At 44.5% G+C, this 15,973-nt stretch overlaps 1 protein-coding gene across 1 annotated transcript in view; it reads right to left on the reverse strand.

Moving 5' to 3' along the window:
* Positions 1-15,973, reverse strand: part of LOC138299235 (E3 ubiquitin-protein ligase TRIM39-like) — a 232,084-nt gene that overhangs the window by 63,039 nt on the left and 153,072 nt on the right. Inside the window, exon 7 of the mRNA XM_069237363.1 lies at positions 14,948-14,974. Coding sequence (XP_069093464.1) covers positions 14,948-14,974 — 27 coding nt within the window. The remainder of the gene's footprint in view (positions 1-14,947; positions 14,975-15,973) is intronic.

A 15,973-nucleotide genomic window follows, 5' to 3' on the forward strand; every position in this document is an offset into this window, starting at 1 on the left:
TCAATATTGCAGCTGCGGCTTGGCAGCAGTCCGGTGGTCGCCTCTGATTCTTTTTGCAGAAGGTTTAAAAAAAGCTTTTACGTGTCCAGTCTTGCAGTTGTCGAGGAGGAAAGAGTAAACTCCAACACCAGCCAAGGGTCCATGACCTTTTGTGAACCATGGGTAGTGAACCATGGATTAGGACTCCAACTTCCAGAAGCCACTAGCAGGGTACAGGGCAAATCCAGTTGAAAGTGGTTTGCTGGGCTCAGCAGAATCTTGAGCTTCTTGCACCTTCTGCGTTCCTGGAACTCAACAGGAGGCTAGCCAACTAGCCCTTGGAGTCCACACTTCTTTCCTTGGAACAAGTGTTAGCATGTCTACCCCTTGGGGTATCTCTCCACAAGTTAAACAGCAGGTGCAGACCCACTGTGGATGAAGGTAGACACAGATAACCTGCGGCTCTTGTGCCTACCAGGCGGCAGCAGGTGGACACCCTCCTGGACATACACTTTAGATCCACAATAGGGGAGAGCATCACACGCTACTTCTGGGAAAAAGGGACAGGCATTAGTATCTCTTCCAAATGGGAAGCCTTTAAGGGAGTCCTTTAGAGGTATACTTGAAGACTGCCTAGGGTACAAGGAGGGTTCCGCACAGGCAGAGAACACACATGGAACAGGAGATGCATACATTAGAAATGTGTGGTGCCATGGACCTGAAGAAACACAAGCAACATACTGATAAGGATAAAGAATACAATGATCTGATGCTATAACTTAAGTATCTCAACCATCAAGAATATGTTGGCAGGCAGCACTGAGAGGAAGAACGCACAAGGCACCTGCTGGCATTGATAGTACGGGCAGAGGAGGACCTTAACACAATTCATGCACTATGTTTGCCTGGAGGTCACATTGTCCACACAAGGTTGGGTATCTATAAGATTTTGACTGACTACTATAGAGCCCTCTCTGAAGCCCCTGGAGAGTTACCTGAAAAAGAATAGGTGGAGTATTAGCTGGGATCCATATGCCCAGTTTGCCACAGGACAAAGGGGATGCTCAAGACAACCCGATGTTGCAAGACAGGATTTCGTTAGCCACTGGCCAACTGGTCAGAGACATGGGATGGATGCTCCCCCTTAAATTCTATAAGCCCTTTACAGAGGCCCTCACCCTGAAGATCTCAGCACTTTTTCAATGAACATTCCAGGCTGAATCTCTCCCAGAATCAATGTAAAGTTGTCCACTAGATGTCATTACTTTGGCTTCTTTATTTACTTAACACCCAATATAAAATTCCGGATGAGGTAATAGCGAATAGACTTCTGCCTTACATATAGGATCTTGTGCACAATGACCAGATTGGGTACACTCCCAACCTGAGTACCCAAATGAACCTAAGGTGACTCTTCATGTTTATGAAAAGGCTCTTAGTGCGGCCCCAGGGGCAGTGATTGCTTTTCTAGATTTAGAAAAAGGCACGGTGCTGGTCAAACTGAACCTCAGGTGGAAATCTTGTGGTACATATGGCTACTTTACAAATACAGCACTCAAGGTATGCACTTTTCTAAACTATGGGAAATACAGAGAGGTATCCAGTTGGGATGCCCGCTTCCCCCCATTTTGTTTGCACTGCCAATTGAACCTTTAAATTGTAAAATGAGGAAGAAGGCTTGATAATGGGGTATCACGCTAGCCACGGAGACCCATATGGTCTCATTAAATGCAGATAAGCTGCTACATTTCCAGGTCTCCAGTCCAGTCCAGCCTGTGAGCAGCCATGCGTGTTCTGGAGGATTTCAGGTGATTCTCTGGGTCTCGGGGAATTGGGAAAGTAGTGTTTGTTCCCAATATCCCCTGGCAAGAGACACCTTAGTTCCGTTCAGATGGCTTAACACTGTTGGCAAAACTGTAAGGTGAAGAAACGCATAGGCACATTATACCCACCCAATCTATACCTGTGGTGGCTACCAGAGTCCCATGAAATGTTTGGGAGGCTTTCCGAAGGACATCACGGGAAATGTAGGGTGGGATACCTATGCCAAGGTGGCAGGTTGACAGAGTTTGACATTGAGGGATGAGAATGGTTTGCTTCAGGCCACTTCACGGCACACGAGGCATTGATAAGAGGTTTAGCACATGAGGAACAATTAAGTTATTGAGCCAGACAGATCAACAATAGTAGATCAATTACTAAAACTGGGGGCCTGCAGAGACTATATTTTACGGGACCCTGGCACAAATATTCTACATGGAGATCTTTCATGTTAAGGTCAAATGAGAACAAGAACTGGTGAGAGGCGAAATGGACCAATCCCCTCCACTACCTCAACATAGTCATCGTAAAGCAAATGTTTAGGTTCATATAAAGATAACCTTTGCATCAAATGTATCTCCCTCCTAACTGAGTATCCAACATATTTCCGGGGGCACAAGACCTATACCTTTGGTGTTGACAATCCTAGGTGGACCTCTCTCATATGGACCATACCTGTGGGCAGACCCTCCTACAGGGAGACAGTAGTCCAGACTGTGGGGGAAACAGTTGGAAAAACAGTGGCCGTGGAACATGTTATCTGCCTAGGGGGCATGATCAAATGCACCACAACCAAACATACATGCCGCTTTATGAATCTAGCATTGTAGCGGAGAGGTGACCAACGCCGAGAGAGAACAAGCATGGGAGGACCTGCGCAGTTGGAAGAGCATCGCCCTCACAGCTGGAGTTGTCCACTCTCCCTGCATCCAGCTTAAAACCGCGGCTGTGACTGCTTGGGAGACTGGTAGTGGCTAGGGATTGCTCAAGCCCCGCAGGAATCCCTGCACAGTTCCCTCTCCCTCCTGACACATGCCTTGGCACCTCACCCAGTGCCACCTCCCAGACTAGGGTGCTGCTGCGTTCCCACGGGTCAAAACATGCAGTAAATTTAGCAGGAGGGATGTGATGACAGGTGGGAGAGGATGCTGCAAGGACAGGGGAGGTTGGGGGAATATTTGGGAGGTCAGGTTCAGTGAGAAGGCAGCCCCTAGTGTGACCTGCATCTCCAAACAGCTTCCAGGGGCAGGTGAGATGGCGCAACAGCCAAAACTAGATTGGCTGTGAGCTGGACAGCAGAGGTCCAGTAGTGAATCAGTTCAAGCAAGCCCCCTCAGTGGTGCACCAAGCCAGGAATAGCTGCCAAATGCAAAGCAAAGGGCAAGAGCAAAGCAGGAAGGTAAAAAACCCTGACCTCAACATTGCTAATTTTACAACAGTCCCTCATGCAACTGCAACATAATGCTACAAAAGCCCTATGCAACATGACATCATATAATCATTACACAGCATTTCCTGCACTTTGTTACACCAACATCACCCGCAAATTAAAAAGCAGGATCTACCAGGCACAAGTGATGCCTCCATGAGATCTGGGAGACTAAAGTCCGTTCCATCCATGGAAACGACAAGAAAATGAAAAATGTAATTCTGCTGACTAATGAACATCCCTTTCTTCCACAGTGCTCAACGTTTTTTTTAAAACACTACAGAGGATAGCTTAGATTCATTGGGGAAGGAGGTCATAGTAAATTTGGGTGTCTTAAACTCTGCTGCTACTGGTGATGGCGAAGGGCTCAAGATCAAAGGGCTCAAGAGGATTACTGAATAATATGGACAATACACTCTCCCCACCAAACACCTAGTTTCCAAAAATCAGCAAAGAACAGGGCACAGAGCAGTGTGCCCTGTGCTAATCCACCATTACATGGACCATCGCATGTCCACACTTAACCCAGCTAAGGAAAAGAACAGCTAACTTAATGTTAAGTCCACCACCTCCTCCTGGCCTTGGTTGTGAACCGGCAAGATTCAAGCACGCCATTCCAGGTGCACAACGCCGGAACTAATGTCCAAGAGTACCGAGGGCTCACAACAGTGAGGAGTGCCTCCTTCAACCTCGCAACCTCCACCCCAATTGGGTGGGCCTCCTGGAACCTCAGGTCTAAAAGCCCCAGGCAAGCCACCCACCAGCTCCCACCAATTGGGGCCAACACTGGGCCCCCTTAACACGCCGGTGACCAGCACCCACTAAGGCTTAAGAACCCCTACGAAAGAGATTAATAATGATAAAGTGAGTCAGACCACCCTACAGGCCACATTACAGGGATATCTTGAAGTTATGAATTTTCACTAATCTAAATTTGACCTACAGGTTGACCTGTTAAATACCATGGCCGTACTTATCTCAAGAATCAACACCAAACTAGGGGCCTTAATCTGATTTCTAGAGTGCAGACAGACCCTGAAGCTAAATTCATCAGGTGGTACTGCAGACAGATATTGGAAAAGCTGAGCTCATTGCCTCCAATTTTAAACAGCTTGGTTAGCAAATGAAGAAAAGTACAAGATAACTGCACTCACCAAACTGTGACAAAGAAAGAACCAAACACAAAGGCCAACACCGCCCTTTCACAATTTCAGAAGGAGCAAGAAGCCCCTGAAAATAACCATGAGCCTGAGAAAAAACATAACATGCTGAAGTAACGTCAAACAGAGTGATCGCAACCTCCAACCTTAAGTCCAGTTTCACAGACCCAAGGACAACACTGCTCACACCCTAGGAACTCACAGGCACTCAACCTCAAATGATCTATTGCTCGTTCACCGGAAGCCCAAGAGCATGCTCCCAGAGGAACAGCCCATCTGTCATTAACAGTGGTCCCTCAGCAAGAGAATTTGCATGAAGTTCTCCCAACAGCTCATCAAAGGGTTATAGCGCAAAGCAATACTGGTGCAATAGCTCCAACCGATACCCATGCTCAGGCTCTCAAAACTGGGGTAACAGCATAAGAAGAGGTGGTTAACAAAACTGAACAGACTGCGAGGCCAATCTAACAGATGACTAAGAGAAAGTAAAAAAGCTCTGCAAAAGAATGAAACGTGAATCTACATCATCTGCCTAGGCAGAGAAGGTAACCAATATAAAATGATTTCCCATCTTCACAACAACAAAAAAAAGCCCTGGCTTGGACGGTTAGGTCAGGCATGTCAGAGGTAAACTCCCATGCAATAAACTAGGATGAAGGAACCTGCGGGGGGCAGGGTAAGGGGGGGCAATTTGATAAAACTATTCAAGAACAAGAAACCAGAAAACCTAAACTCTTGACATGCTATGGGTAGGATTCTTAAAACCCAGTTGAGCCCAAACTACAGAACCTCTATGATATCTTTTACAACACTGGGACTCATCCTAAAACATGCTTGGTGAAAAACAATATTCTGGGACTAGGGAATCAAGATCTCACCCTTCCAGGAAAATCACTAGCCAACATTTCTAGCCAAAGCCCCCGAAGCATTAGCCTCAACACATCCAAGGAGACCTCTGCATTTGCCACCATCCATTACACAACAGCTCATCAAATGCAACATAAATACAGACAACAATTATACAAGCTTCACTGTGTGAAAATAAGCTGTTAATGTATATTCATTTTTCTATCTTAAGGAATCGCATTGGTAAATCAATTTACGTATCAATGTGCACATATAAGCATTGACCCGAGGAAATCCAATGCTTCTTTGGAAGGGTCTCACTTCTCAAATCCCCTTACCTAAGCAGACTGGTCATGGATTCCTTCAGCCGTGAAACAGGGATTTATGATTAGTGGGCGTAGCACAAATACCCCATCTACTGCCAAGGAAACCAGTGCCACCAGTCCTAATCCTCATTTGTTCATGGAACATACCAGGGATTAAAAAAAACGAAAAGGCCTGTGATCGAAAAGTTTCTCAGTATGTCGGGAAATTCCTAATTATTCTCTTACAGAAGACCTCAAAGGAGTGCTCAATGCCCCTGTTGGAGTACGACATATACAACAAAACTGCACTAGGATCAAGTCCTTAGGGCAAGCCTAAAGGGGGCTTTACAATAGGCATTTCAGTGCACCTTAATTGAAAACTGGATCCAGGGGCAAATAATCCACTCATGTTTATCAATATATACATTAATACTGCCTTTAGGAAAAAGACAGCAGCAATAAAAAAAAAACACCTGGAAACAATTCTCAATAACTTGATTATAGATCACGATGCGCAATATACAATAATTTCAGGGTGACTTTAGCTCAAATCTGTTTAACCCGCAAAAGTATGATGGAAACAGAACAGCCAGAAATACAATTTAGAACATTCCTGAATAGGCAGTTTTGACTACAAGATGAAAAACGGCAGCCAAGGCACCCTACTTGCGTCCCTGTTAACCTCAGGGCTGAGAATATTAAATGGAAGATTCACGGGGTACAAGATCTGGCATGAATGCACTTCGCGCAAAAAAACATCACTATAATAGATTACTCTGCCTCCTCCCTGCCTCTTTGAATACATCAGAAATTTTAGGACATAAGAGTGCCGAAAGAGCGATCAGAATCCACAAATATTGAACCTCGAGACATACTTGCACTCAGTCAACATCAAATCTCAGACATACTAAAAAAAAACCTGAAGAGGTTAAGACGGCAAGTAAGGTTCTAGGATGAAATTCTACTAAACCAATCAGCAACTGGGAACAATACTGTGAGGCATTGCTATCTAAACACAACAGAGAGAAAGCCTCCACGAACCTTATATAATCGTTAAGCGGAAAAATTCATTATGGATGACAAAACAGCTTATCTCACTAAAGAGAGCACCAAATAGAGGGTATTGACAATTAAAAAAACAACCATTTTCATAAGGCACAACAAGAAAGGGTGAAGAAACTGCGCTGAGAATAGAAGAGGGGAGTCTGGATGGCCAAGAAAGAATACACTGGCAAGTTCTGGACAAAGATGCTCCACACCTGTAAAACCACAAAAACATAAGCCTTTTTGGAAAACAGCCAACAAATTTGACAAGTATACCACTGCGGACTACAATGCAAACATACCCAAGGCGTCGTGTGTACAGGGCCTCAGGAAACACTATTCCATTTCACTGATGTAATACACAGAAAATGGGTTGTGTAAGCTTACAAATCTTTCGCCGGATGCCAAAAAACGGCTAACAATACTAATCTAGTCATCAGGGCTAAATGGAAGTAAAGAAACAAACGATCAGAACATGTATCTCCAACAACACAAATCGACTACCTGAGTCACTAAAGCTCTCTGATCCAAAGGACAATAAAGAGAAGCCAAGTACATGATGCTGAGAAAACAGGCAGAGAACAATATCAGCTCCCAGCAAGTCCAGGCGGGCGAAAAACAATCGACACCAAGGGATAGCAGAGCAAAAGACTTGCCCCACAGAAATCATCACTGCTCACATCATGGTGTGCCAAACCTGTTCATGATCCGCAGCCCTAGTGCCAGGTCACCTACCTCTGAAGGGCTGCCTCTTCACAATTCACCCATTTCAAGAAAGCTGCACACCAGTAAAACACATTTGGACCCCGGGAGTCCTTCCATGAGATCACTATTTGGTGGCAAGCCAGTATCAATGCCAGGTCAATAAATATGAAAGTAATTGCTTTCGTCTTGGGCATGGGGAAGACCCAAACAAAGAACAAGGCAGCGTTTTCAGAATGTGGCCCTCTATAACTTTTGTAATAATTTGGACAACTGTTTCCACGTATTGAGAGGCAGGACAAGCCCATACCATGTGATAAAAATATGCACCCACTATGTTACATCTTGGGTAGGCCGCCCAAGCTGTTGTGAGCATAAGATTTTTATGTTTAGGGGTGATTCTCTGTAAAAGAAAAAATACTGAACAAGCTTGAATGAGGCGTTCAAGGTGCTAGGGTGTGTTTCAATAGCTAGCTCCAATCCTTTTGAGAACGAAAGTTCCATGTCTGTCATCCATAGTCTCATAGTTCTCCAAGGTCCACCTCAGCTTGTTGTGGGAGTGCCCTGTATACAAGTGTGATGGCTTTGACCTTGCTGTTCATGGTGCATAGGACTTTGATCTTCCTGGGATGGTGGTACACTCGCCCCACTGCGCCCAAATCGTGGCCCATACTGCTCTGTAAATTAGGAAATGGTGAGAAGGGATCTGAAGTATTAACGATATCCTAAAAAGTCTGGAATATATTGTCTACAAAAAGCCCACCCAGAGCTTGGTGTCCGCATTCTTTTCAGTCCTTTAACCCCCTCCACACACCCACAGGATGCAAAACAGATCTAGCTAATAGCAGAAGGTCTCATGCTTAGGGGCATTTAAAGTGTCTCTTCTGGATTGCCCAGGACCAAGCGTACTTAAGGGTGTCAACTAGGATATTGGGTGTAGTGTTCTGTATTTTACATAGTAAATGGAAGACTACCAGCAGCCATGTGGCGTACCTACACTCAGTTCTCACGGGGGCCCCAGCCAGCCTCTCTCCACTAAGTTGCCCAAGTCAGTTGTGCAGCCAGGTAATATAGTTCGCAGTCAGGGGCCACAAAGCCACCCTTAGTCATGGGAAGGTGAAGTTTAGCTAAGGGGATTCTATGCTGTTGCGTGCCCCAAAGCAATGTCGGTAGTAAGCTGTCCATTTTACGATAAATAGTATGGAGTACTGGATCAGAGAATGGGTAGAGAAGAAATATAGTAAGCGTAGTAGCATCACCATCTTGGCCAGCACAGTCTATAACGGACAAGGGAAAAGTGTGCCAGAAGGCTATGGCGGCTATCGCTATCCGTAAGTTACCTTCCAGCAATTGTGCCTCGGACCTGTGACCCAGCACTCCTAAATAACGCAAAACTCAGGTTCGTGGACACAATAGATGTGAGATTTATTCCACTTTACTCCTAGGCCAAGACACTGCGTGAACTCGGTAAGCACTTCAGTAGCATTCTCTGTCAGTACACAACACAAAGCAATGTTGCAAGTTGTCTGCATATAATGAGACAAAGTGTTTTATTATCAAGCGGAAGCACCTGGTATGAGTGGCCCTGTCAGAGCATGATTGCAGGAGGCTCAAATGCCATAACAAAGAGCACCAGTGATGTGGGGCAGCCCTGTTTAATGCCTCTTCAAATGCCATAGGTATCGAAGAAGATTCCTTTGGAATTCACAAAGGTAACTGGGTCGATATTCCATGATAGATAACTCCTACCCGACCCTATGCTAGTCATGACATCTACAAATATTTCTAAAGGCAAGAAACAAAAGCTTTCTCCATGTCCACAGCCATCACTAATGCTTTGTGGCAGGCCGAGGGCGTTAAGTACAAGACATGTATTAGTTGTCCGACATTGGGGGCTGCGGGTCAGAACGCACCTGGACTAATCGAGGTGCGCAAGGCCCTGGAGATGAGGATAGCAATCTGGTGACTAAGATTTTACTGAGGATTATAAAATCCACATTTAGGATCGAGAGTGGTCTTTTGGATTAGGTCTTCCTCCTTCACGGGTAATAGAGCCTCTCTCATGAAAGTATTGTACATCTTGTTTAGATAAGGGCTAAGAAATCACTATCTGGTCGCCCGGCCTGTTCCTCACAGTAGTGATAGGGGGTGCCCAGGAGTGTCTACTCCTGAGTGTCCAACCAAGAGGATGTATCTTATTGCCTAGGGCGAGCCCTATCTCAGGGCCGTCTGATCAGCACAGTGGCTGGCCCTACCCCAAGTCATCAAAACTTCTACTTCCCTAAAACCTCAACCCTACTTTGATCTCGGGTATTCACATCACACAAACTTCAAGTTCATGCAACTCCAGTTGGGTGTTCAACCAACACTGGACTTGATGCTTGCCGGTTCAAAAACAGTGGAAACAGCAGGATGCAGACTATGCAATGCAGGAAGGAGGCCACGATATACATCCTCTGCATCTGTCCAGCTATGTTACCTAAACATAGAAAGATGCTTCAATCAAACCGTGAAACGGACCTGCAGACAAAGCCGTATTGCAGCACTCAACCCAGACCCAACAGACCCACTTAAACACACAGTCAAGTCTAAGTCAATATTTGAAACTAGAGTAAATGCCTTTTTCAGGCAAAGTCATTTAAAAAAATATATATATATATATATATATATATATATATATATATATATATATATATATATATATATATATATATATATATGGAATCTCTCACTTCAATTTGTAGATGAAAATAGATCACAGTTGGACACAGGGTACTACCATTATCAAAAGACGATATGGCAGAGCACTGCCATTTTAGCAAATTTTGCACATATGGAGTGAAGAAATCTCCTCACAAAGACACTTTGATATGTATGCACTTTACGACTTTTACACACACAAATTAACTCTATGCAGACTTGAAAAGACAGTGTATTTTATGATCTTTATAGTAATGTTTTAGCACTATATAATGTAAGCTTTTTTTCCTGCTATTTTTTTTTAACTCCACTGTTGAAGTGTGGGAAAGTGTGTGGTTTTAATTAACTACGCTCTATAGTAATAACAATTTGAATGTAAATCTACCATTCATTACAGCAAAACGGAATATTGCAAGAGCTGAAAGGGTAGGAAGGCACCAATATACATGCAATGGCTCTCAGCTGTGCACAAATTAACTATCATTAAACTGCCGAGATCTGTGTGCTCCGGGGCTAGGGAGCAGGCCTACAGACAATAACAAGCTGGGAGGGTTTCATGACGGCGGGTGATGGCAAAAGTGATGAACTGCCACCATGAACAAGCACAAATAGTGTGGACTATATGGGAGGCCATATCAATAACATGCAGAGTGCATCAATAAAGAGCAATTAAAAAAGGAAGTACCCTATTTATGTTCACGCAAGGCAACTCCTGACAACCTCAACAGGACCAATACACCAGATTAATCCAGATAATTCCAGTATTCCCTATCTCTGAACATTTTTGGGTTGCAGATTTATTCAAATTTTATAACAAATTTTGCATCTACCCGCTTGAACCCACCCCAATACCAAAACCGGTTGCGGTCTTGCATTCATAAAATTACAAAAGCGCTAATTTGATGGACCAGGGCCATGCGAGTCCCTAAGGATAACGGCCCAAGGCAAATAAAGAACACCTTAACAAGTGAAGATTCATGAAGGTTTATTTAAAATTAACAATCATTACAGAAAGGAAAAGGACAATAGTATGCAAATTAGCATAATCTAAAATCAGCATAATCTAGAGAAAAGTCCAAACTAGGGACATGCTCAGCAAAGTCTCAAAATATATTTAAAATCAAATGTTAAACGGTCATACAGTCTGCTCCGCAGGAAGGCAAGCAAAAGGTCTGGCACACAGCCCGATAAGAGCACCTGCTATAGGTTTAGAGTCAGTGAAAGACATGTTCATGACATGGTGTGAAATGAAGAAATGAGAGCAGCCAATTGATTTTCCTAAACACATGATACACTAACTGCACCACTGCTGAAAACACCTTGAGAACGCATAATAAATATTAAACGTGAACCTAAAAACATGTTCAAAGATGTAATACTATTCTCTTATTAAATGCAGTGGTCTCTTCAGAATCATCCACAGGAAGAAAAGTCATTGACTTGTTTCAAGTGTTGGTACGGTGAGAACACAACTTCAGAGGAAGTTACAAAAAATATTACATTTCATTTTAGCACAGTAGCACAAAATAAATCCTGTTTCATCTGACAGGCTTTGCAGGGTGTGCTGGCCATTGGTGGTTTGATCGCTGAAGAATGTGTGCAGAGGTTTGAGGACTGGCAGTGTGGAGGGTTGTGTAGATTCGAAAATTGTGAAGAAGCATGAATGGCTGTGCAGAGGTTTCAGGACTAAGCAGAGTAGAAATGTGCAGAGTGAGGATCCATACAGAGAGGAGGGTTGTTGAGAGTACAGAGGACTGTGCAGCTCACAGAACAGCACAGAGTGGGGGTGTTAGATGAGTGGATGCGGAGCACAGTACCAGTACCGAGGATGTGCAGTGGCTCGAGGGTGATAAAGAAAGTAGAAAGCACTGCTCAGGGCTAGATGATGGTGTAAACACTGCAAGAATGAGCAGAAGGTGTTTGTCTGTTAAAGTGGAGGGCTGGGTACATACACTGGAGTAACAGGCCATGAAAACAGTAAACTGCATAATTTGAGAAACAAAAAAACTGCCATGCTTTGTGTAGATCCATCCATGGGATCAAAATATGCAGACTAGAGGTGCAGAGGGGTGCTATGGAGGGCTGTGCAGAAAGTGTGGGGGAGTGCAGGGTGGGTAGCTCTGCATGGAGTGCAGTGCTACTAAAAAAGTAAGTGTTAAGTTGAACGTTGTGTAGTGTAACGGCTGTGCAGGGAACATGGATGTTTGTCTGCAGAGCAGGGGAATTGAAGGCTGTGTAGAGAGTGAGGTATGCACAGTGAGCAAGGATTTACTCAGACAAAGGCTGGCAGAGTGTCAGGGTTGTGCAAAGTGCAGAAAGTGTACAACATGTGCTCTGACTTAAGGAGTTTGCATAGAGTACAGGACTGCGCCATAAGCAGAGTGCAAAGCAGACAGAGGTGTATGCTGTGCATAGAGTAGAAGGCTGTGGTAGGAGTGGGAGTGGCTACGCATGAGCTGAGTCTCAGAGGGGTGTGCTGAGCAGAATGCTATACAGAGGGCTGAGTAATGGTGTAGCAGTATATTTGGAACTAAGGTGTGCAGGGTTTTTGAATAATGAAAAATATGCAGAGACTGAAAGACTCCACAGAGTCGGGATGTAGGAATGTAGCCTATGAGGATGAGGGCAAGGAGTGGAAAGGCTGAGTACTGTTCAGAAAGTGAGGGTGTGTATAGAGAGAAGCATTGTGTTGAATATAACATTGGCAGGGCAACAAGTAGAGTGTTGTACAGCACACTGGGTGCTTTGCAGAGAGCTGAGTAATGGTTACAGTGGAGGGATATGCCAAAGGTGAGGTCTATATAGAGACTGGAGAGTGGGGGCCTGTCAGAGAGTTGAGGGACTTGTAGCATGGAAGATTGTGTATAGATGTAGAATGTGTTGAAGGAGAAGAACTGGCCTACGTGTGGCATTGTGGTTGTGCTGTAGGAATGGGCTGTACAGAAAGTGGGGCTTGTGAAACGAGCCGAGATCAGAGTGAAGTGTAGGGAAATGTGCATTGAATGGGGAATGAGCAGAGTGTGAATGAGTAGAGGTTTGCAGATCGTGTACAGCTCTCCCGGGAACTGTGCAGAAGTGTGGCTGTGCAGAGTGCAGTACTTCCCATTGGCTGTGCAAAGACCTGAGCACTGCAGATTGCGTCCAGTGATTGGTGGCCGTGCTGGGAGTGTAGAAATGTGAGGTGTTCCGATAATGTTATGCTGCAAAAAGTGGAAAGATATACAGAGTGAGAGACGTGTAAAGAACTGGGTGCGCAAATAATGGTGAACTGTGCAGAATGTTGGTCAGGGGGTCAGAGCTGCCTGTACAATGATAACTGTGCTGCGAATGTAGAGCTGTGCTTGTGAATAGATAGTAAAGGTCTTTCCTGGGTTAGGCAGTGCTAATCAGTGATTGGATCTACAGGGACTGACGTGCTATGGTGGGTAGAAGGGTTGTGCTGATCGTGAATGGCTGTGGAGACAGAGAAGGGCAAAAGAGCTCTAAGAGTGTACAGAAAGGACAGTTGTGCAGACAGAGGAACTCTAGAAGTGTAGAGCATGGCCGGTTGTGTAGCTAGAGGAGCTCTGGAAGGAGTGTAGAGCATGGCCGGTTGTGTAGCTAGAGGAGCTCTGGAAGGAGTGTAGAGCATGGCCGGTTGTGTAGCTAGAGGAGCTCTGGAAGGAGTGTAGAGCATGGCCGGTTGTGTAGCTTGAGGAGCTCTGGGAGGAGTGTAGAGAATGGCCGGTTGTGCAGATAGAGGAGCTCAAGCGGAAGTGTGGTGTGTGGCGGGCTCTACAGAGAGTGGGACTGGTATTAAAGGAAGGGAGGACTGAAAGTGTTAATTTGCCACCATTTCGTGCTGCGTGGTGTCTTAAATAGCTGAAGAGGTGGAGTAGCGCTATTTTACTACCGTAGACAGGGATATTTTATTGGTTATCATGGGAAATAAAAAAGGCTTGTGCTGCTTTTGGCTGTAAACATATTAGCAATTGTTGACACGACTAAATAAATCAACAAAGTACACAAAACAAAGCACAATGCCAAAACAATGTAAACAGAACACAACAAAAAGAAAGCAGAAAGCTACACAACAACCGCTGTTCAACACACCAAGTTACAGTAACAGTACACCCAACTAGAACAAAATGCCACACAAATAAGCATAAACGTTCTTGTTGGACACTACCACTTCCAGAAACCCGCTTTCATACGACTGTGGAAACAGAAGGTAGCACCAAACAATGCCTTAACTTACCTCCAAAGACATTAAATAACAGTAGTAAAAATGTCTTGTGATACCGCCCAGGAGCTCTACATGTAGTGTATAGGCTTTCACAGGCATTGAATGGCTGTGTTTCTCTAGGAGTTTTATGTACTGGTCACCACTACAGACCTCAGCATCAGTGGAGACCCGAGCATCAATATATACCACAGCAGCACTACAGATTCCAGCAACGCTACATACCCAGAAGAGCTAAAGACCACAGTAGTGGAGCAGACCTCCAATGTGGTGCAGAGTCCATCAGCACTGCAGACCCCAGAAGAGGTGTTGATTTAAGCACAGAAATGTGGGGCTGCATGACTGCTGAGAAGATGCACAGGCATCAGCTGTGCTACAGAACCTAGCATGGGTGCAGAACCCATCAACACTACGGATCCCAGCAGTGAAGACCCCAGCAGTTGTGCAGATCTCGGCAGTGAAGACATCAGCAGTGGTGCAGATCCAAGCGGCAGAGCAGCTGAAGAGCTGCTCCACGTTTTGCTACGCTCTAATGCACAAACACGAATGATCTCAGAACAGGAAAAAGAGCCCATGTGCCTTACAGCAGAGAACATCCGACATGCACACTTAAAATAGGAAATATATGAAAAGAATGCACAGAGAGGCACTGAGGCTTCATTGGAAAACGGTACAATAACAAAAATATTAAATAGAATTAAGAAGTAAGGAACCAAAAAGAAGTACCATCTTTAGTTACCTGCAAAGCAGCGGGCCCATCTCCACTCTAGAAGAAAAACACAGAAAGACAAACTGTAAAAAAAGAAATAGCAAATATACAAGTTTAGACCTTAAATCAGAAATAGCAATAAAAAGGGTATATTTGAAGTGGAAATGTTCTGAAATTGAATTCATCCAAAAAAGACACATACCCTTCCCCCTAAAGAACACAGTTGCAAGACTCGAACACAACCTCCCACACCACACCCACATCACACCACACCTCAAGTAGCTTCTCTGGCTCCACATGCACAAGCGCAGCCAATTAAACCTTCTCATGCACACATACAAAGGCCTACACAACACAGGACCAGAATACCTGAACAGCCTCATACACTTTCACCAAACCAATAGACACCTAGGCTCTACCTCACTCGCACTTATTCCTTGCATGCACAAAAGCAAAACTGGAGATCGTTTGTTCTCCTACATTGCACCAAAGACATGTAACAACCTCCCTCAATACATCAGCGCCTCCTACTCACTTCTTGAGTTCTGCAAAAACCCCAAGACCTAGCTCGTCCCATAAGAACTTTGGATATCTCACACCTGCCAAGTGCCTGGATACCCCCTCGGATGATAAGAATGCTATACAAATCAATATAATATAAGATAGTCCTTGGAAAAAGTGCCTCTTACACAAGGTCAGGTCAATGTAATATCAAATACAATGTCTGGGACATCAATGTCTTTGAAAAGCAGATGTGAGACGAGAACTAAATGAAACTATTTACATCTGTTTTTTTGCGAGTTTTGTACAGTGCTACATGTTGCTTTTCCAGTACTGCACAGCGGACAGTGTACAAATACGTGAAGCGACACAGGAGAATGAAGCCTTAAATGAAGATCGGATCCCATATTTGATCTTCTTCCACTGCAACCCCATTTAGTGAAGAGAGCAGCTACAAATCAAGTCTGGATAGTTCTGCCTTCCAGAGTTTCCTGTATTGCAAATAGTTGGGTTCAGAGCTCAAGGAAGAAGAAAGGGCACTCCACAATCCGAAGC

The sequence above is a fragment of the Pleurodeles waltl genome, chromosome 6 (genome assembly GCF_031143425.1).
Source record: "Pleurodeles waltl isolate 20211129_DDA chromosome 6, aPleWal1.hap1.20221129, whole genome shotgun sequence".
NCBI lineage: Eukaryota > Metazoa > Chordata > Amphibia > Caudata > Salamandridae > Pleurodeles > Pleurodeles waltl.